Source organism: Talpa europaea, assembly GCF_964194135.1.
Source record: "Talpa europaea genome assembly, chromosome: 4".
In the NCBI taxonomy this organism is placed as follows: Eukaryota; Metazoa; Chordata; class Mammalia; order Eulipotyphla; family Talpidae; genus Talpa; species Talpa europaea.
The window spans coordinates 126,835,773-126,859,732 of NC_140070.1; the positions used below are offsets into that span (position 1 = coordinate 126,835,773).

The 23,960-nt window shown below is 37.5% G+C and overlaps 1 protein-coding gene across 4 annotated transcripts in view; it reads left to right on the forward strand.

Annotated features, from left to right (window-relative positions):
• PLD1 (phospholipase D1) overlaps positions 1-23,960 on the forward strand; it is a gene marked incomplete at both ends in the record, with an annotated part of 129,235 nt that overhangs the window by 8,572 nt on the left and 96,703 nt on the right. For all 4 annotated transcript variants that reach the window (XM_084231968.1, XM_084231970.1, XM_084231969.1 and 1 more), the window contains 5 exons: positions 4,246-4,304; positions 5,879-5,971; positions 12,484-12,636; positions 16,630-16,779; positions 17,461-17,544. In XM_084231968.1, the coding sequence (XP_084088094.1) occupies positions 4,246-4,304; positions 5,879-5,971; positions 12,484-12,636; positions 16,630-16,779; positions 17,461-17,544 (539 nt within the window). The remainder of the gene's footprint in view (positions 1-4,245; positions 4,305-5,878; positions 5,972-12,483; positions 12,637-16,629; positions 16,780-17,460; positions 17,545-23,960) is intronic.

Sequence of the window (23,960 nt, forward strand, 5' to 3'; positions counted from 1 at the left end):
GAAAAATACTTATCTTCAGGAACTTAAAGGAGGAATCATTAGAAACAGTTAATGTAGCTCTTTTCTGACTAAAGATTAAAAATTTAGCAATGAAACAAAATGCATAATTTCCAAGAGAAGGGCCCTAAGCTGATAGGATGATATAGCTAACTTCAAATAAACATCTGACTCTTGTTACCCAGACTCCTTACTTCTAAGGGGGTTATTTCAAGCTAATCACCATTCTGAAGATAAGGAATCTTGAGGGTAAATATCCCACAGATCAAAAATACTGAGTTCTCTTCCTTGTTTAGTAGGATGACTAAGTTTAGCTAGAGGGAAAGAATGGGTAAAGATTCATAAAGATGCTCACCGTGTTTCCATGCCAGCAGAGAAAAGCCGTACTTATTTAATAGGTGCATTGCAAATTAAGGGAAATAGTCATTCTTGTGATTGAGTCAGTTTTGGGAGGGTCGTTAGGCCTTGGGCAAACCTGTTACCTCCACAGATTAGATAGAAATTGTCTCTTTTCTTGGGAGCTCTGTAACCACTTTACCCAGAAGCAACCTTTCCTGGAGCACCTGAGCCTGCTTCTCCCCCTCACCACCAGGCACTACCCAATTCATGAACACTATGGGCTATCTTGCTTCTGAGAATGCCCTACTTTGTCCCTAGCTTGGGTTTTGGGGCGCCATCCACCCAAGAGTTAAGGGGGCCCTTGAGCCCCTCCCTTTCTAATTCAAAAGTGAGGTAAAGCTGCTTGTGAATTAATTAACAGGATGTGTTGTTACCCTTAGAGTTTATTTCTTGTCCCTTGTTATGGAAACCCTTTACTTCCCTATTTCCATAATATTTGACTTCTTACAAGTTTCTTTGGGGGGTAGAGATTGATTAGTACATTGTCCAGGAGATCAATAAGCCTTATAGAATATTTTCCAACTAAATTGATGATTAAATTCTTATTTCTGAGAATCACCAAAGGGAGAATGGAATTCTTTTCACTGACAATGCCAGCACTGAGAAGTTTGGAAAGCAGATCTTTGTTAAATTTCAAATTGTATTATTTAGGTTTCCTTTTAAATTGACATTGCCACAATCTGCTAAATCTGTAGAACATTTATTATCAGAGATAATAATAATATTATTATTTCTGTTTAATAAGCTAATTATTTCAGTTTGTCTTTAGTTAAACTTTATTAAACTGTGAGGTTAAATTTATAAACATCACATTACACGCAAATTTAAATGTTTTTCATTGCTAACATAAACTCTTTAATTTAGATAAAAATGTTTACATGGAATGATTTTTAAAATTTTCTTAAGTTTTGATTTCTGAATAATTTCAGAGAGTATTTCTGTAATCAACTATTTGATAATAAGAGAGCTATGTGAGTAAAATAATATACAGGGATTTATTTTATTCCTTGACTTTTGCTTTTTTTTTTCTTTTTTCTTCTTAATTTTTGTGTAGACCTGTTATGGCAAAATTCCATTATGGAACCAGGTGGCACTCAGAGAGGGGGAGGGAAGAGCCCTATTTACTCTGGCAGGCCCAGAGGAGATCTTTCTCCAAAGTGAACCACCAGCAATTAGGTAACAGAGTATTTATTGCCTCAGCAGGGGTACATTTACACTTTGGAGCATGCAGGGAGTAAAGGAGCAGGAGATTCCTAGTCTGTTATGTGGGTGTAATTCAGCTGTGTGTTCTTGAGAATGTTTATCATTTACTCCCTGGAACTTTCAGTCTACATTGAGGCTTTGTCTCAACATAACTTCAGCTAATTTACAGGTCAGCCTGATAATTTCCACTTCAGAAGAACTGAGGTGTAGGCCAGAGTTGTGGAGGGGACAGTGAGAGGATTCACCAGAGACAGAACGGGTAGCAGAACAGGCAGATCTACTGAAATACACTGCTGAGGGGAGCAGTGGGCAAGACAGTAGAGGTCTGCCGGGCCATGTGGGTTAGCAACTTGGCCAGGGATAGAACTCAGGCCATGTAGGTGACAGCACTGAGACTAACCCCTAGACCACCAGGGAGGTTCTGACTTTTGCTTTTTATTTCTTATTAGTTCCATCAACTACTTTGTGAATTTTCATAAAATAATCACATCTCTATAATGGTTTCTTCCAAAGTAAACCAGTATTAATTTTTTCTCTCTGTTCCCCTCTAGAGATAAAATGAGAAGTTATGGCTTAGGATTTTAAAACATTTTGAATCTGAATGCTCAAAATTTGCAGTTACTTCTGATAACCTATCTATGACTACATTTTCCAGTGAGAAAGCTTTTCCACAAACCAGATCTAAAAATGATTGCTACTGAATCACCATATTTTATACAAGGAATATAAAGACCTTGACTTTTAAAATCCTTATTAAAAAATACTATGTGAGAAGATATTTGATTAAGAGTGTTAAACTCCTTTTGAATTTTAAAGAGTTCCTCAAATAACCCTAAGAAAGTAATGTACTCGTTTAATTGGTCCTCATAACGACTGACAACTCTTAGAAGTTCATAATTTTTTCTTGCAATAGTTGATAGGTTAATTATTATGATGTTGATAATATTGTATTGCCAACCAGAACTACACAACCTTCATTTTACTTGTACCATTTAAAAGCCCAGTAGCCCTCCCTCTGTGATGTCATGTTAGCTAGGAAATAGTCACCCTCCTCTGTTCCTCTGTCCCTATACTCACATGCAATGTTATATTTCTTCCCACAGAACTTTGTAGATGTGGAGTGATTTCCGTGTCTGGTCTCCTTGCTGCTTTCTGAAATGCCAAGAACATTTCTTTTTGTCTTTGATTTTCTATTAAGGTTATTCACATGGTCTGTGACCACTGGCAGATTTGGGCTTACCGTGGCTACTTTTAAAGACAGTTCTGTAAATTGGAAGCAAATAATGTCCAATGCTAGTTGTTCCAAAGATTTTATGAGAGAAAACTTCTGTGTATGCTAAGAACTACAGAATTCTGATTTGTTTTTCTTTCTATGCCTCCATATTTGAATTTAGTGCTTAACTAACTAGAACAAGTTGATCAATTTAAGTAAAATAAATGTCAGATGACTTTTTGCTTTTGCAACTTAGTTTTGAGGATACTGACTGGTCTAAGCTGATGTTAACTCTACCCCTTGCTAATTATGTGGTCTTGGATAATTTACTTCATTTCTCTAAACCAGGTGTTGGCAAACTATGGCTTATGAATCAAAATCAGCCCACTGCCTGTTTTTGTATGACCTGTGAGCTAAGAATACTCAATACATTTTTAAATGGTAGAAAAAACATAGAAAGAAAAAATTTTATTGCATATAAAATCAAATTTACGTTTTATTATTCATAAGGTTTTATACTCTATAACCATGCTTATTCATTTATGTATCATCTCTGACTGCTTTTGTGTTCAGTAGTTTGTAGGGCTCATAAAGCCTAAAATATTTACTGTCTGACTCTCTGAGAGAGTTTGCCTACCCTTGTAAACCTAAGTTTCCTTTTTGGTACAAGGGGCAAAATTGTACCTATTTTAGAGAGAGGTTTGAGATAATTATGAAAAATGCTTTGTTTAGGATCAGCAGATAATAAATGTTAGCCATTGATGTTATTATAATGCTTATAGCTTTTAATCTGATTATAATTTAGACACCAAGGTGGGTTTACTGTATATAATATTTTTCTATTTGCTAAAAATAGAAGTGTCTATCATAATGTATTATTTAACTTATGTAATTATTAGAATTCTCTGTATTCCTGATGTTTGAAGATATCCTCAATTTCACCTGAACCTGCTTTGCGCCTAATTTTCCATTACCCTCCTTCCTCTCACTTACTGCAGCCTCTGTACAGCCTGTGACCTTCTTACACCATCTCCACTCCATTTCTCTCTGCCTCTCCATTTTCCATTACCTGCATCCAGCCCATCATCTACAACTTGGCATCAACATCATTCCCTTCACACTATCTTTTAATTGTGTTACAATGTGCCACACAATCCCTCTTTCTAAACAACAAAAATAAATATACAAGAATGTTAGAAGTAAATCTCTTTCTCTGGCTTTCTTGAGCATTTTGTCTAAACATCTTGAACATGAGTCACTTTCTTGTCTATATTTTAATTACATACAGACTTCTAGCCTGTACTCTTCCAGAGCAATTCTGTGGTTATTGATTTGTGCAGTGTGTAAAGTACCCCAGACATATCTGTGTTTTGAATGCATAAATTTTTCTCTTCTTAACTTTCTAAAGTATGGATTTTTGACCTTTTTTTCAGACAGAATTTCTTGATATAAGCCAGCTGTCATTCATCCATGATTTGGGACCAAAGGGCCTGTAAGTTCCAGTGTTGAATCTTTAACAAGAAGTGTAAAAAGTTGATGTGCATTAACATTATTTTTATTTTGTATATTTTTCATCATTCTTCATTTTTCTATAATGTATGCTTTCTCATCTTGGTTATAGGCCCTGTGAAATTCCCACCACTAATTCACCCATGAACCATCACCATAGTCCCTTGTGCTCTTCTCACCCCTATTGTGATCCTACTCCATCCTACCCCCGCCCCCGCCTGCAGAATGTCTCTGGTTTATAGTTGCCTGTTGATTTTGACATTTTACTTTATTGTAATTACTTTTTTTTTTCCAAATCCCTTATTTGGATCCCCTACATTCCTCCTATAAGTGAAACCATCTGGTATTTTTATTTTTCTCTCTGGTTTGTTTCACTGAGCATGATCCCTTCTAGCTCCATCCATGTTTCTGCAAATGCCATGATTATCTTTTTTGATTGCTGAGTAATATTCCATTGTGTATATATACTACATCTTCTTGATCCAGTCACCTATTTGGAGGCATTTGGGTTGTTTCTAAATGCAGATTGGTCCAACCACTATGGAAAGCTGTGTGGAGGTTCCTCAAACTGCTAAAAATGCATTAACATGTGTTTTATCTGCTTTCTGTGATGAGAGAGTTTGCCTGGCTTTACTGTGAGCTGCTTGGCTCCCAAAAGTCAGAGTAACTGAGGGGATCTATTTACACAAAACAAAGTGTCTTGCTACATTAAACAAGGGCAGCTGCTCCATCCTCTTTCTCATGTTTTTAAAGCACAGCTTTCCTTTTATCCGAAAGTAGCAGTGTTTTATGGGTAGCATATATATGTGTTGGAAAATGCATTAAAAATCAAATATACAAAATCTCTTCCTCTAATCCCTTTTAAAAGATATCTGTTTATCACTCATTTTCATGACTAAAAATAATACTATGTAAAATCTTATATAACAACATTAAAATTTACTGATTTTCCTTAATTATATGAGAACTCGACATTACAAGAACTTAACTTCTTTAGTAAAAGCATTGTTTACAGTTTTATATTCTTTCTACTACTTAGCAGTTACTATTGTTCTTTCTTTTCATATGTTTCAAGTTCAGGATAGTTCTGTTGTTAAATCTATAAGCTTTACTTTATTTCCTTGGGCATGACTTGACCTGAGAACTGTGGGTGAAATGAAGTAGAGATGCCCTGGAATCTGTGGTGGACATTTTCATTGGTCTTGACTGCAGCTGAACCAGCCCTGTGTAGGCATTTGGCAGTGTGCATAGATTTTTTCAGATGGCCACAATGACTGGAAGGCACACTCAGTATTGGGAGCCAGAAACCAGGAAGTCTTAATTCCTGCAGGGTGCCCAACAGAACAATGCTAACAAGCCACCGTCTGACCATGGTGCATTTAAAGATTAGCTGCAGAGTAACTAGGCTAGCTAGTGGCATTGAGGGAAGGAGGAAAGAATGGAGAGGAAAGTCACATAAGAATGAAAGTCTGTATTTAGTCGCAAGATGAGAGACTGTATCTGCTCAGTATGAACAGGAGATTTGAAGATGATGGGTTAACTTGACATCTCTTTCAGAGAAGGTATGATAATGAAAAGATCTGGAGGACACAGAATACCTGGTTTGAATTGCTGTGGTCACGGAAGAGCCTGCTACCGGTGGTCAAAAAGGTGGGACTTAAGAATTTTGTATGTTTGTTCTAAGAAACTGAATATTGGGAAATTTTCACATATTAGTTTAAGTTATATATCATATAGAAATCCTTTGAAAGTCATACCAGAGAAAATACTAATTTATTTAAACTTCCACATTTCAGCATCCATTTAAACATTCTGTTCAAACTTGGACTTATAGGCAATGTGTGCAGATTAGATTATATATGTAAAACCCAGTGGGTGTTGGGATTCAAAACTTGGTCAGCCAAAGAACTTACACATGTGGCCAATAAGTGCAAGTAAATATACGCTACATAATTTGTTATTAGAGGAATGCAAATCAAAACCACAATTAGATTCATCTTCACACCCACTAGGATGACTGCAGTAAAAAGGATGGACACTAACAAGTGTTGACAAGGATTTAAAGAAATTGAAGCCCTCTTACACTGTTGGTGGAAACTGGTTCAACTGCTTAAGAAAGCAGTGTGACAGTCCCTCAAATGTTAAATGTAGTGTTACTCTATGCTCAGCAATTCAATTTCCTGGTATTTACTCAAGAAAACTGAAAAAAAAATTGTCTATATCAAAACTTATACATGAGTGTTCATGACAGCAGTATTCAGAATGACTAATAAATCAGACAGCCAAAAGACCCATCAAATGCTATGTGGTTAAACAAAATGTAGTATATTTGGCCATTAAAAGGAAGGAAGTTCTTTCATGGTGGTGCAAGGGGTTAAGTTTCAGCACTATGAAGCTATATTGGCAGCCACCACAGCACAAGTTTGATTCACGGCCCACATGGCACAGCAGACCTGTCCTGTCTCACCCTCTGCTCCTCTCAGCAGTGTATTTCAGTCATTCTGCCTGTTCTGCTCCCCACTCTGTCTCTCATGAATCCTCTCACCCCTAGCACATCTGGCCTGTACCCCAGTTCTTATATGCAAAAAAATAAAAAAAAGGAATGAAGACTGTTAATGGGTATGGGGTTTCATTCTGGGTTGATGAAATATTGGGAATATTGTGATAGTTGCACAGTTTTATGAATATATTAAAAACCATTGAATTACATGCTTTTAAAGGGGGAGTTTTATGGCATGCAAGTCATATCTGAATTAAAAAATTGAAATTTTATAAAAACATAAGAATGAAGTACTGGTATATGCTGTTATGAATGAACCTTTAGAACTTTATGCCAAATTTAAAAAAAAAGACACAAAATGCCACATATATGATTCCATTCATATGAAATGTCCAGAATAAAGACTCTATAGAGACAGAGTAGATTAGTAGTTTCCAGGGACTGAGGGCAAGGGAAAATGGGCTGTTACTATAACTAGGTATAGAGTTTCTTCTTATGGAAATAAAAATACTCTGAAATTAGAAAATATTCTGAAATTAGTGGTGATCAAGCAAAACTTTGTGAATATACTGTATACTTTAAAAATAAACTTTAAAAAACTTGATCAGATTTTAGGGGTGGTAATTTTAGAGCTATATTTGTGAGTGTATATATTATATATACTATGGTAAGTGTGTATAGTCAGAGAGGTTTAATTCCTATTCCATGTCCTACGTAACTGAGAACCCCCTTGTGCAACAGTATTCTCACTGACTCTAATTTATGCCCTCAAAACACTTACCACAATGTTTTGAACATAATAGACAATGGCTATTTGTTGCAGTAATAATTTACTGGAATTAGAAAAAAAATTTTAAGAAATATCTCCCCAACCTTGAAAAAGACATGTGAACTCACATATAAATATGAAATTGAACTATGTGTTGATTAAAAATGTATAAATTAAAATTAAGATATGCTTTTAAACATATCTAAGATACAGCATACCAATAAAAAATATGATTAAGTTAAACTCTTATTTTCTGGGTCTTAAAGGGATCAAATAAATTATGAGCAAGGAAAAGGTCAAGAGATTAGACTAGGGAAAATTGAGATTTTTTTGGTGTAATGAAACATCAATTTCACTAATACAAAAAGAGATACAATGTGCTGAGATTATTTGATTTCAAATAAAATTCTGTAGCTTATATAAATATACCCATAAACTCAGAGTATAAATGGCATTGCAGAAAAATCAGAGATGCCATATGAGGTATTGTACAGAATCCTGGGAAATACTCAGAACACATGCCAAGCCAGGAGCTTAGTGGAGCATAGCCAGCCTGCCCTGTCCCTGCCTTCCTGCCCCACATAATGCCCCTTGAGGAGGCTGCTCTGTCCAGCCCACTGGGCCCTGGCTGAGCTTCCTGCTGAGCCATCCTCCCAGTCCTGGCTTTGCTTAAGGCAGCTGCTGCAGGCCACCCACAGACTTTGCCAGTCTTTCACTGTAGATTTGCTCTGAGCCGCTGAAGCCACCAGCCTGTGCACAGAGCAGGTAAAAGTAGTCCCAGCTCCAGGAGCAACCCCCAACCAAAGCCAGCAGGATCTAGCCCCTTGTCCCAAGAATGGGTCACACAGCACGTACTGTACCCTCTTCTGAGTTCCCACAGCAAGTTCACAGCCCAGTTTTTCCACAATAAAGTGCATGAAAGCAGAACCTAGATGACTTCCTCCTAGCTCTGCCCTATTTATGCTCCCTAATAAGTTCCCTAATCTGTTTCTTTAGCAATTACAATTGACCCTTGAACAACATAAGAGTTAGAGGCACTAACTTCCATCACAGTTCAAATTCCAAGTACAACCTAGTTGCTAATAGTCTCCTGTTGACCAGCAGCCTCATTGATAATATAAATTGTCCATTAGTACATGTATTGTATGTTATATGTATTATATGTATTGCAATAAAATAGAGAAAAGAAAATGTTATTAAAAATTGCAAGTGGTTTATCATAAAGGTCTTTATTCCTGTCTTCCTCACTGTAAATTTAGAAGGAGGAGGAAAAAGAGGAAGGGTTGAAAGAAAATCTATGTATAAGTGGACCTTCATGGTTCAAATCTGTTCAAGGACCAGTTGTACTTTCACTTACATGCTCGTCTCAGAGCTGGCTTCTGAGGCAACCCAATCTCAACTCTCTGCTCACCAGCTGGAAGGCATGGTCTGGGCCATTCACTTATGAGTGCCTAATCTCTGACAGGACATACTCCCTTCAATGTGGAGCTCACTAGAAGAGGAAATCAGGCAATGCAGAGCTGATAAGAACTGTAAATGATGTGGATGCAGGAAGTGATCAGAGATCTGAAGGAAAAAAGAAGCCCATGGGATAGTGAGGGACTTGACTGGAGAGTGTGGCTTTAGCTCTAGCAGTCAAGAACTGAAGTTAGAGTTATAACCTACATGAGAAGGGCCAGCCAGAAAAGACAGTGGGGGGTTTGGTGTGGGGAGATTTCATTATATAAAAGAAATATACCTTTTTAACTTTAATTTTTTTAAAGATTATTCATGCATATAAGAGCTGGGGTACAGGCCAGAGATGAGGGGGGTGAGAGGATTCACCAGAGACAGAGTGGGAAACAGAACAGGCAGACTGGTTGAAACACACTGCTGAGGGAAGTAGTGGGTGAGACAGGAGAGGTCTGCTGCGCCATGTGGGTTGCTCCCTGGACTGCAGGGGGATCGAAATCGTGCTGCAGAGGCTGCAGATTGTTTCATAGTGTGGTGCTTAAACCCTTGTGCCACCAGGGAGGCCCCTTTTTAACTTTTTAAACTTTGGATTAATTCAGACTTCAACACAGACAATCTAACAAGATATCATCTTTCCTGGAATGAAATATAAATCTTTCCACAGAAATTGAAGTCTTAGTTTTATATTAATAAGTATTTCCTGAGTCACATTCATGAGAGAGAAAATATCAGTAGCAAATAAAGTTGATAAAATAGAGTGACAAATTTAACTTAGAAAGTTTCCTATAGGAGAAGGCAACTGAGGTGTAAATGGAAGTAAATTTTTATGGTGACTATCATTTATAATTCTTTTTCATCTTTGTATCTGTAAAAGAATATTTTTATCACTTATTTATTCTGCATTGACAAATCAAGATAAGGCAAAACAGGGCAATTACACTTTTAATCAAATCTGATCATGACCTTGTCTCAAGGACAAGTAAAATAAAAAGAAAACTACAAGCATTTCCTGCAATTTAAAACCTCTGCATAAACAGCTCATCTATGGAGCAACTTCTTTGCACTTGGCAGTGGACTATAAGTTTATCTCAAATAAAATCTTAAGATAAAGAGATGTATAGATTTTTAAGATATAAATTTAGCATTTACTTAACTCTGAACTATGCAAAGAGTTAAAAATTTTGACAGTAACCCCATCCAAATTATTTCATTTACTCCCTGGGGCCCATTCATGTAACCGTTATTTAGAAAAGAAGGCTGTTTTGCCTGCAGACGTTCTCTGTTCTGCTGCATGGTTATTCCAGGCACTGGTGGGCAGACACCAGTGGGCACGATGGATGTGTGCATGCTCTCATGGATCTGACTTTCTAGTGGAAGAGACAGAAAATAAGCAAGCAAACAAATAATTCCAGTTAGTGATAAGTGCCAAGAAGAAGCTAAACATGGTGGAGTAAATGTGCTCATTCAGGCAGCTCTTTTAGATCAAGTAGCTAGCAAAGGCCTCTCTCTGCTGGAACATTTAAGCAGAGGATTGATGGACAAGAAGTAGCATTCCATGAGAAGATCTAGAAGAAACCATTTCTAGGTCAAGGAATAGCAAATGTGGAGAGCCAAGGAAGATCAAGTTTGGCAAATCCTAGGAAGAGCCAGACCAAGGCACCTGTGAACCATCACTATAGTCTTATGTTCTTCCCTCCCCTGTTTTGATCCCTCTCCTTCCTCCTCTGCTGATGAATGTCTCTTTTTATTTAAACAAGCACCTCAAGAGATTCTGCTGATCGGGCAACTTTCGGAAACACCAGTTTCAAGCTATAAAATTAGTGTACTCAGTATAGCCTTTGACTCTCCTCTGTGGGGCCTTTGTCCATTTTCCCCACCCTACATACTCACAAATTTCTCCTTCCACTTTCTTGAGACCCTGGCCTCAGTGATCTCTCTCTGCCACATGCAGCTTTTCACACCTTAGCACCTTTGCTCACTCCTCCCTGCATGTGGATGTACACCCTGACCATGTCCTTTGGGTGCCACTGGATGGCATCCATGCTGGTCTGCTCTGATACCACCTTTCTGGAGAATTTCATTAGCTCAGTCTCTTGCTCATCACATTCAAGAGTTCTCCTTGCCTTGCACCCCCAACATTTTGCATTTCTCTTCTAGTACCTTTCCCATTCGGCCAAGAATTATCCTTGTCTGTACTCAACCTACAAGCCTCACCAGCTTTTTTTTTTTTTTTAATTTTCTTTTTTTTAAGATTTATTTATTTATGCATACAAGAATTGGGGTACAGGCCAGAGGCATGGGGGGGTGAGAGGATTCACCAGAGACAATGGGAAACAGGACAGGCAGATAAACTGAAATACCCTGCTGAGGGGAGCAGCGGGTAAGTCAGGAGAGGTCTGCTGCGCCATGCGGTTGCTTCCTGGCTGGCCAGGAATCGAACTCAGGCTGCAGTGGCTGCGGGATAGCCTCATAGGTTGCGTCTTAACCCCTTGCACCACCAGGGAGGCCCCTCATCAGCTTTTTTGAGAACATGTCTGACTTGTCTTTGTGCTGTTTCTCCTGCTAGCGTAACTCTCCGCTTATCACTGTACATATCCATTATGAAGCTCTTAAATATATATTGTGTAAAATATTAAGTGGAAGTACTTTTGAGAGATCATGTCCAATTGAGCATCATTGATTAATGTTCCTTAAAATCACAAAGTTAAGTTGAAATGAATAACAGAATATGTGGAATAAAGGTTGCTTACTGGATTTTTTAAAGGGAGATTTTACTTATTGAGGATTTATTTGCCTTTTTCATAACAGTTTATGCTAGCAACTTCCATTCTTTTTAACAGCTGGGGCTCTTGCTGTCCATCCTGTAAACACTGTCTGCAGTGTCAGGACACTCAGCTAGACTTTGCCTTTCGTGTTTTAAGAGTTAGAGACCTCTGTGAAATTCCTTAGGATCAGTGTTTTTTTAGAAAACATAATAGAGGGACCTCCCTGGTGGCGCAAGGGGTTAAGTCTCAGCACTATGAAGCTATCTGCAACCACTGCAGCATGAGTTCGATCCCTGACCAGGGAGCCAACCCATAGGGCACAGCAGGCCTCTCCTGTCTCACCCACTGCTTCCCTCAGCAGTGTATTTCAGTAGATCTCCCTGTTCTGCTCCCCACTATCTCTGGTGAATCCTCTTACCCCTGCACCTCTGGCCTACACCCCAGCTTTAGTATGCATAAATAAATAAATCTTTTGTTTTAAAAAAAAGAAAACATAATAGAAATAAGTTTGGGATTGTTTTTTGTTTGATGGTTATTTTTAAAAAATGAATTCTTGGTATAAAACTAGAATTGTTTTTAAAGTCTGCTAGAGTGTTTCCTTCAGATTTATAATAATTTGTTGGTTTTGTTTTGATAATTCCCTACAACTTTAAAAATATTTATTGCCCTCTTACAGGTGGTTGATAGTGAAAGATTCCTTTTTACTGTATATGAAACCAGACAGTGGTGCTATAGCTTTCGTCCTGCTGGTGGATAAAGAATTCAGCATTAAGGTGGGAAGGAAGGAAACAGAGACAAAATATGGACTCCGAATTGATAATCTTTCAAGGTAAAAATTTCAATTTTTTAAGATTTCTATTAAAATTTCTTAAGGTTTTTTCCCCTAACCTTAAATGAAGAAGGAACTAAAAAATAATTAAAATGTTAGAAAATTGTTACTTAGAAATCATCCTTAATCGAAAGTTATGAAAGTTTTGAAGAACAGAATATTCTTCATGTGCAGTCACAAGAAATGATCCTGGGTAAGTTGATTTCAACAAAAAACAAAATAGACCCCTCAAAAATACCAATTAACCAATCAGATAAATTAGAAGTGATAGTTCACATTTTTTAAAACATAAAATTTTACTTTATAAATTAATATCTTTAATAGACCATATAAAATGTGATTTGATATACAGGATTTCTCTTTACTCACAGATTTTAAGAAAGGTATCTTGAAAGAATGCTCAAGGTACTTTTCCTTTATTATAGATTTTATTAGTGAGTGTGTGTGTTGATAAATGTTTCTTTCTGGAAAATTGTAATTATACAATATGCATGTGTCTTTCTATATATATGTTTGTCTCCATAAAGTTCAGGTTCATGCATATGAAGATATATATATATATTTATTTATTAATACATATTGACTGACATAGATATATATACCCTGGTAATATATGTGTGTGTGTGTGTATATATGAAAAAAATCCTGAACTTTCTGATCTTTCCTGACATTAGAAGCTCGAAAGTTGGGTATGGGGATGCCATGGAATTGCCATGAAAGCTTCTTCCTAGCATTGCATTCCTGCTTTCCTAAGAGCTATAGAAATAATTGGTCCCTATAGCAGTCACTTTATTGACTTATCTACATATCTTATTCCCAATTGTACATCATTGCCAAACAAATACATCCAAATCCAGCTTTCATCTGCTTCCTGGTAGAAGTGCTCTTCATTTTATCAAATAAGCCCAAATTTCTCCATTTATAATAATAATAATATATATAAATAAAATCAACATATATAATCTCTACATCTCTATGTCTATATAATATCTTTATATCTTTCTGCCTTTATTTGCAACCACACATTAATGCAGCCTGTCAGGTTCTGTGGAGATACTTCTCTTCACCACCTCTTCTCAACATTATTTTTCTTGCCTCTTCACCATTCCTGTCACCACATTTGGGATAGTTCTCTCTTATTTTTATGAAACAAAAATTGTGTTGGCTTAGAAGCATTCAAACTGTCAAGAAAACAGCTGCAACATTTTTTTTCAATTACAGAGTGGTATTCAGCTCACTGAACAATTATTTCATATAAGCTGCCTTAGAGACCATTGAGGAAGAGAAAATACCCACCCCCATACATAACTGTGCTGTGCACCAGCAAGCACCCGCTTTGAATTTCCACACCCACTTATACCCCCACCCCGTACCAGGCAAGGTTAGTGGCTATTGAAAGTACCGCCTGGATGGGGATGTCTCAACACATATTCAGTGGTGTGTTAACTACGCAAAAAACAACACTAGTTTAAGAACAAATCTCACACAGCCTACATTTCAGTTACTTTCTCTTTGAAAGGAGTAAATTGTGTACAGGGAAGTTAAGTGCTTTTTTTTTTTAAAGATTTATTTATACAAGAACTGGGATACAGGCCAGATGCACGGGAGGGTGAGAGGATTTACCAGAGACAGAGTGGGGAGCAGAACAGGCAGAGTGACGAAATACACTGCTGAAGGGAGCAGCGGGCGAGACAGGAGAGGTCTGCTGCGCCATGTGGGATTCTTGCCGGCCAGCCGGGATCGAACCCGCGCTGCAGAGACTGCAAACAGCTTCACAGTGTGGCGCTCAACCCACTGTGCCACCAGGGAGGCCTCTGGAAGTTAAGTGCTTTATAGACACTTAGCACCTGCTCTGGAGACAACTTACCTAACACCTTCATCTTTTTCCCCTTCCCCATCCTCTCATTTCCTGATCTTCCTCCTCTTCCTTTTTTCTTGCTTTGTTCAACCTTGACGGCTCCCCTTTTCTGGTTGCCTCAAGCTTTCCTTTAGCTCAGTAGGCTGCAACATCCTTTCCGGGTTTTTTCCTTCTTTTCATAAGGCTGCTTGTCACCTGAGCTGTGTGTTCCACACGTCTCCCAGTTTCTTTCCACGACCAGTGGGTAGGCCAGGATGTGCTCCTTTAGTTTTTGGGTGACACTCAGAACAGAACAAATAAAAGGCCAAAGGAGGCATCTTGGGTATCTTGGGATTCTTGAACTTCTTTTTTTTTGTTTCCCCTTTACTTGGGATATCAGTTTTGATTTCCCTTTCATTGCAGGCCTGTCTACCTTTGTCATGTCTTCAGACTTTCCTGTTTCTTTAGCAGACATGGTCTTCCATCTCTCTGAACACGTCTTAGAAATGCTGAGAAGTTGACTGAAGCATCTGGGTGCAAGTTTACAAAGAAAATGCTTATGATGGCGTTTTTCCTGTCAGCTTCTTAGGATCTTTTTTGTCCATGTTTAGGTATATTTTTCCTCAGTGAAGCACAGTTGCCAGCTGCTTGTTCCACTCTTACTTGCCCTGGCACTGTCTCTGCAGAACTCAATGTACTGCAGTGGTTGTCTTTTCCACCCCTTTGCTCTGATTCACAAGTGATACCTCTGCTTGTCACTTACCACTTTTACAGAATCTTTTTCTTGTAACTGGTTTTCAGAGGCATTTCAACTCCACTGTGTAGTACTTGTGTGGTGGCAAAAGTCCAGGGGCTTTTCACACCCTCTTGCCTCACCCCTAGAAACTGACATCTCCCCTGCCACACCTGATACTTCCCTTCTCTCAGCTCCCCACACCTCACCTGGCCTGTGTCCCCACCCCAGCAGTGTTGGCTCTTCATGGTTCAGTGGTTTTCAGAAAACAACTAAACATCAATCTCTGATGTATTGAGGAGACAAGTTTGGACACACCTAGTCTTTATAAATAGTTATTTTAGGATGTGTGAGTATAGTCCTCTCCATGCTTCTCATCAGGGTCATTGCATTTCTTCCCCACAGCATGCTCTCCTCTCACATTTACAGTATTATTCTTATTTTGGAACAGATTGGGTTTCTGTCTACATGGCAGAGAGATAGGTGGTTCCAACACCATGTTTTCCTTTGAACTGGGTGACTTCTTTTCACCTTGGTAAGAGTCACCTATACTGACATTTGGCATGGAATAACTTTTTGTAGTCTCCTATTCTGAATGTTTTTTAGCCCTTGTAGATTTGTGACTGTTCAAGGGAATTTACTTATTAGCAACAGAATAATCTAGTGAAAGTTGACTTACATCAGAGAGAATTAATGAGCCTCCTTTGCATGGGTCATTGCAAGGATCAAACTATGCCACTGAGTCACCTTTTCCCAGGTTTTTCCAATAATGCTTCCTGTGGATCTGCTCCAATCTTGAGCTGGTCCACTGGTCCTAGCAAGATGGCCACCTCCCACACTCAAACCAAATTCAGTAGAAGTCAGTCTCTGGCATTCCTGGGCAAGTTCATGTGTGTATTCTCACTCTTTGGATGGAACTGACTGATGTACTTATCCCTGAACTAGTTCTAGGAATCAGGGGCTGAAATATGCCATTTTATTTGGCTTCAGTGGACTCAGAGTGATGGAGGTATTACTCTCCTCAATCACTATCAGGATGATGGCTCCAAAAGCCAAGGGAATGGACAGAGACAGTACAAAGTGAGATTATTTTCTACAAGAGTGAACAAGTCTCTAACTAACCTTAGCTCTCTTTTAATATCCGCCTCACAACCCAGCACAGCTCTAGGTCTATAAGTACCTTTATATTTGTTTGCATGAGTGAATGAGTGAATAAATAACCTGAAAATTTATTTTTGCTTTATTGAATCTATTTTAAAGTGCTGCCAAAAAATATTTAGAAGTTGGATTTTTTGCAGTATAAGATGCCTAAAATGTTTGCTGCAGTACCAAAACAAAATGAGGCATGTTTAATTTTCATATTTGTTTAAAGAGCCAGAACACAGAGTGATTATTCTTTTCCACATTTTTCTTTTCTTTGAAGGACACTTATTTTAAAATGCAATAGCTATAGACATGCTCGGTGGTGGGGAGGAGCTATAGAAGAATTCATCCAGAAACATGGCACCAACTTTCTCAAAGAGCATCGATTTGGGTCATATGCTGCTGTCCAAGAAAACACTTTAGCCAAATGGTAAGATCTTTTTGCTCCAAGGCTGTCAAGGTTGCTGTAGCATCTAATATTATAGTGGTTTGAATTCACCTGGTCTCAATTTTTGAATCTGTGAAAAGATATACTTGACAAGGGCCTCTTTTTATAAGACTACCTCAGCACAGCTTAGTTTTCCAGTTTTTAAAGGTCTTTGCTGTGAGGTTCAAATAGGTAGTTCTATTTAGAAGTTTGATTTTAAAAGCTAAATGTGATACATTTGCTTAGTGATGCAAATAGAAGGTTTATTTAAGTAATTAGCCATAATTTAAGGACCTGAACTTACCTGCAAGATATTTCTTTTAAATAAAATTTTGTTTAGCATGTTTTCTACCATGGATTGGAAACTGATCTGTTTTTAGTCTCAGAAGAACAACCGTGTATGAGTTCAGCAGGATGGAAGATCATCTGCCCCTAGAGGAAGACAAGGAAATTAATTTGTTGCTTTCACAGCAGAGAAGAATCATGTCACTTCTGTCTACTTTGCTTCCTAGGTAGCAAATGGAAAGTTATCTTTTCAATTCTTGTTTTCCGGATATGTAAAGTAAACTGTTGGTTAATGGAGACACTAAACAGTGCCTTCCATCTTTTACTTTTCCATAGAATATCTTTCTTTCTTTTCTTTCTTTTTTGGTTAAAAAGTCAAGAGAAAAATTTGTCTTTCAGGTATGTTAATGCCAAAGGATACTTTGAAGATGTGGCCAATGCAATGGAAGAGGCAAAGGAAGAGATTTTTATCACAGATTGGTGGTTAGTATTTGTCCATGGGGATTTTGTTTGAAGGTCTCTATGTTTAGAAAAATGTGCTCTTCTAGAATGGTCCATTATGAAAACTGGCATTACCCACAGGTGGTTTGGCCAAAGTCTCAACCAATTAACTGTAATAGCTTTCAGTGAAAGGCCTTTTCACAAAACTTGGCATCTGCATATATTCTTAAAATATTTAGGTTGAACAATTTTTTTTTGTCTTTTTATTTGGACACAGACACTCAAATATTCACTTTAGTAAAGATTACATTGCAATGCAAATATATTTACAGAGGTAAGGGAAAATAATCTTCTTTGGTGTCTTTCCTCATTCTGCATATGTGTTTCCTGAGCCAGTGAATAGACTTCCCCTGAATTGTCCCATTGAAGTTGAATTAATTCTATTCTGACTATTACTATTAAAATGTCCTTGGTAATGACTTTTTGGAGATACATCACTTTAAAAACATCAGTGAGAGTTACAATGCTTATTAAAGCCACTGGAAGTCTTATAACTAAAACTCATCTAGCTTTTGGGAAGTTTTACTCCTGGAGTTGCTGCTGCCTTTGTATTCTGACTTTAGCTCCAATTATCCATCTGTCTGGTTAGTTAAAACCCATTGCAGATGCCAGCTTTGCCTACAATGAAACTTAAAATGTCTGAAATGTGTTTTCTTTCCAAGAACTTAGTTGTTTCAAATGCCTCTTAGTTTTTCTGTTTCCTTCCAAATGCTACCTTATATATGAACTGTGAACATATCATCTTAATTCATTTCATTCTAGTTTTAGATTTTGTGGGATTATTTAGGAATATGAGCTTCTCTCTTTCTACTGTTTTGTCTCAGTGATGTGAAAATTTATCATGTAGAGAGAGCATGCTTTCCCAAATGTGGTAATGACCATTGGGGCCAAGGTTATTGGATAGTTGGAGAATGTCTAGCAGCTTCAGCTTCCCTGACTTTTATCCGCTAGATGCCAGTGGCAAGTTCCCAATTGTGGTAACCAAAATGTCTTTAGACATTACCAAATGTACCCTTGGGGCAAAGTCTCTCTTGGTTGAGAATCATTAATCTACAGTCAATAGATGATAGTCTGCTGCCCATGAGCCTATTTATTCTTATGTTTAAGGAAGAAATTAAGTTTGGGCTTTTTATTCTTGCCAGACTTTATCTCTACAGTCCTTACTGAAGTAAAAGAAAGTTTCACACATAGAAGCTATTTCTTTGGTTGAGTACTTACTAACCACTTATAAAAATAAACTCAAGTTTAAGGAAATACTATAGTCTTTTAGAAAAATATTTCTGAAAGTTTGGCAAAAACATGATAGCATGAAAATAGTTTTTCCATTGAACCCATATTTTCGCGCCTTTTTGCAAGAAAATACTCTCTCTCCAGAAAGTTACAAGCACCAAAATACAGACTCTCATTTAGACATATAAAAAGATGGAATCCTGAATGTTTTCGCCTTTATTGTCAGTGAGAAAAAAAATAAGGAAGTTACTTCTTCTTCATGATGATGCTGGGAGAGCATCTTATTACAACATTCCCTTTGAAATAAAACCTATGCAGTGACTTCCGTTATACCAGTGAAGAAAATTCTTGGTATGCAAGTATATTGCAAAAGAGAGTTTTCAGAAACTTAATCAACACTAAAATATTTTGTTCTGAGAGTGTAAAGCATAGGTAGAGGATCCACATACCCCTTAGAAGCTTCTAATCTAATTCTACTTAAGTGAAAATTACGTTAATATGTTTCTAAAATAATTAGCATTCAAGAAGGGCATATATAGTAAAATGAGAAACAACCAGGGACCTAGAAGTACTTACTTTCTTTGTTCATGAATTCATTTTACCATCTGTCCATTCATTTGCCATTCACTCATTCATTCCAGAGCCATGTAGTGAGCAGTCACGATGTGTCAGGCCCTGAGCCAGGCGGAGTATAAGTGAAGACGAGTAAGAAGCAGTGCCTATCCTGGAACAGTATGGAGTCAGGAAGTCAGATACAGAAACGAAGGACTAGGGAAAACTCACTGAGAAGGAGACATGGAGGGAGCACAGGAAGTGGCAGTGACTGAGTCCACAGGAGTGTGGGAGCTCACTAGCAAACATTAACTGGTGAGTGAGTGAATCGGCCAGATGAACACAGGTGAATGCTTTAGCCAAGAACAAAGCACAGACATGTGGGGAAGCAGAAAGATATTGGAGGAAGGCAGAGGCTGTGTACAGCTTAACTATAGCGTCTTTTGTGATAGTGGGCAGAGTTGACACGCAAACGATGGGTTAGGGCCAAATGGTGGACAGTGGGTGATCTGCTAAGGAGTTTGGACTGAACCCCATTAACATTGGAAATCACTGAAAATTTTTAAGTATGGGAAACACAATCACATTTGTTTTCTAAAAGGAACCATTCACTTCATAGTGTTGAAGAGGAACTGACCAGTACTTATAGAGACCATTTAGAGAACTATTGTGTCATTCATGAGGGAAAAGGTGCTCAGAACACGTTAGGGTGCTGAAGTACTAACCTGGACAAGTCATGTCAACCTTTCTACAAGGTAATTTCTAAGGCATAGTCAAAGTAACATCAGTAGTAATGACTACTATTTGGTGATTTCTAACTAAATGTTAGAGACTAAGTTATAGATGAGAAAAGTGAAGCTCAACAAGACAGATCAGCAAACATCTTTTTACATGAAACATATTTTCCTGTGATTTTTAAAATCATATTTTATCTTTTTTTGAAACATATATTCAAATCTTTCTTTCCCTTGTTTTTATTGGATTGTTTTCTTAATATTGAGTTGTAAGAGATCTTTATACATCTAGTTACAAGTTGTTTCACTTCATTCTGGTCTCCCTGGTTTCTGATGAGAAATTCAGTCATTGAATCATTGCTCTAAGTTGTTTCTCTTTTGCATGCTTTCAATATTTTTTCTCTTTAATTTTCAGTAGTTTATTATGTTTGGGTGAATCCTTTTAGGGGATCACTGAGCTTCTTGAATCTCGATTTATGTCATTTACCAAATTTGAGAATTTTTTTTTAAAGATTTATTTATTTATTTATTTATACAAGCACTGGGTACAGTCAGAAACGCGGGAGGGTGAGAGAATTCACCAGAGCCAGAGCAGGGAGCAGAGCAGGCAGAAGGACCAAAGTACACTGCTGAGGGGAGCAGCGGGCGGCAGGAGAGGTCTGCGCGCCATGTGGGACCCTTGCCCAGTGACCGGGGAGCTGCCGGGGATCGAACCGGTGCTGCAGAGGCTGCGGGCAGCTTCGCAACCCAGCGCTCAACCGCTGTGCCACCGGGGAGGCCCAAATTTGAAATTTTTTTTATGTTGAATAACATTTTTAAATTGTACTTTTTTACAATTATAATTTTAATGATGATTTATAAAATTGAATATTATTTGGTTGTGTGGGTTGATATCTCTCCAGATGAATGTCACAACAGCACACCCACCCCCAAATTACAAGCTATTATTTCTCTAGGCTCTTCCTGCACTTCTCTCTTACTCTTCTCCTTCTGAGCCTCCTCTTGTACAAATATTGTTATTTAGTATTGTCCCATAGGTCTCTGAGACTCTTCATTTATTTTTTCAATTTTTTTCTTCTCATTATTCAGATTAGATAATGTCTATCTATCTTTAATTTTATTTCCTTTGTCACCTCTATTCTGGTATTGAGTCTGTCAGTAAGAGTTTCTTTTCTGTAACTATATTTTTTACCTTGAAAGTTTCTCTTCAGTTCTTCTATATATATATTTTATTTCTTTGGTGAGATTTTCTATCTTTCCATTTATATCAAGAGTATTCATCTTACTTGTCAGAACATTTTGAAAATATCTGACAAGGAATTACAGTAACTGATTCCAACATCTATGGTATCTTGGCATTGACATCTATCAATTGTCATTTTCCTTTAAGTTGAGATTTTTCTGATTCTTGGTATGCCAAGCGATTTTTTTTAAAAAAAAATCTTATCTAGAAGTTTTGAATGTTAAAAGATTCTGGGTCTTTTTTAAATTATTTTTTTAATAATTAAAATTATTAAATAAAAATTATTAAATGAAAAATTATTTTAAAATTATTTTAATTGAGTTAACATTGGTTTACAACACACTATGTGGTTCAGAGGCATAGGATCACACCTCCTAGATACATGTCACCACATTACACCCACTCCAAGGCACCTATCATCCTCTCCCATAGTCCATTATACCTGCTCCCCACTGTGTTTCTCCATTCCACCTCTTGTGCCTCAATTCCATAGTCAGATTTGTAGGATTTGTTATTTGTTTGTTTTTGTCTGACTCTGGATCTCATGCACATCTTGTGGATAATGTTGACACTTTTGTTTAATAGACAGTTGACTCAATTTCAGGCTGAAAATTCCAATTAGCCATCTAACTGTGTGGTTCTAATATCAGTTTTGTTTTCAAAGTCTTTGCTGTGTTGTTCAGACATGACCACTAAGTGCTCCACCTAGTGGCTGGTCTGAGCCATAATTCACTTCTTCCTGTTCGTGAACACTGGAAAATATTTAGGATCAATTCCATGTAAAGGCAGCTTAAGGGCCTCCTTGGTGGGGGAAAGGGTTAAGCACAGCACTTTGAAGCTATCCGCAGCCTCTGCAGCATGAGTTCAATCCCCAGCTGGCCAAGGAGTTGTCCATATGGTGCAGCAGACCTCTCCTATCTCACCCGCTGCTCCCCTCAGTAGTGTATTGCAGTCAGTCTGCCTGTTCTGTTCCCCTCTGTCTCTGGTGAATCCTCTCACCCCCCACACCTCTGGCCTGTACCCCAATTCTTGTATACATAAGCAAATAAATCTTAAAAAAAAAAAAAAAGGCAGCTTAAGCTGAGAACCTCCCCGCTACTTTTGAACCAGAATCTCCCCGCTACTTTTGGGATCCCTGTGGTTTCTCTTTTTAGTTCTCTACCTGGAAAGGTGAGTCTTTATCCTGGTCAGCCACACACTGTGCAATGATGACATCAACATATCCATCACCTCCAAAAGTTTCTTCTAATCCTCTATTTTGGTGATAAGAACAGTAGACATAAGATCTTCTCTCTTAGCAAATTTCTAAGTATACAATATAATATTGTTAACTGTGGGCACTGCCCTGTACAGTAGATCTCAAGGAGTGTGTCTCCTGCATAACTGAAACTTTGTACCCTTTGACCAAGACCTCCATTTCCTGCTTTCCCGGACCGCAGTCCCTGACAATCACTCTTGTTGCTGGGAATGTAAATTGGTACAGCCACTATGGAAAACACTATGGAGGTTCCTCAAAAAATTAAAAGTAGAATTACCATGTAATTCAGCATTCCCATTTCTGGACTCATATATCCAAATGCATTGAAATCAAGGTCGGGAAGAGATATCTGCCCTCCCATGTTCATTGCAACATTTTCACAATAGTCAAGAATGGAAGCGACCTAAAATTCCATCAAGATATGAATGGGTAAGAAGAGGTGGTATTTCTATACAATGTAGTATTATTCACCTTTTAAAAAGAAGGAAATCCTGCCAATTGTAACAGCCTGAGTGAACTAAGTCCCACGAAGAACACTCACTACATGAGGAATCTAATGTTGTCAAACTCCCTTTTAATCTAGCCAGAAATTTATCAACTTTATTCATCCTATCAAAGGGCTAGTTTTGATTTAAGTTTTCTCTCCTATTGTTCTGTTTTATATAGTTCTTACCTTATTTCTTTTCTTCATCTTATTTGAGGTTTAATTTATTCTTTTTTCTTCTTATGATGGCAGCTCTGATCATTAATTTTGAAATTTGTCTTTCTCATATAAGCAGTTAAAGCTTTAAAATCTTCTAAAAGGAACATTTTCTTAAAAGTACATTTTAACATCTCTGAAAACAGGATGTATCTTGTACTCAACAAAATCTTACAGTTACAACTCATCATTTTTTCCTTTTTTGATACACACAGTAATGATGTGTCTGATAAGAATTGGCCCTGACTCATTGAAAAGCACTATTATACAATTCCTTTAAACTTTGCTTATCTAATTATTAAATTAGTAAAGATCCTGACATAATGATGCTTATGAATTATACTTGCTCTCCTTGCCACAAAGAAATTATTTATACTTTGTTTATAAAATGTATTATCTTCTACATTATTATCCATGTATTATCTTTTAATGTATTATCTTTTCATGTATTATCCATGTAAATTAATGGCTCCTTGAGAGCTGTCTTAAGATACTTCAAAGTATCTAGTATAAGGCCCTGCATCCATGATACACACTTGTAGATTAAATAAAGATTAATGAAGACCAAGTTGTAAAGTATAACCTTGAAAGTGGATCCAGATCTTAAGCTCATGGAGTCCATAATTAATATGAACATTGAAAAGTTGCAGATAGATGATAGATAGAATCTGTCTTATCTTT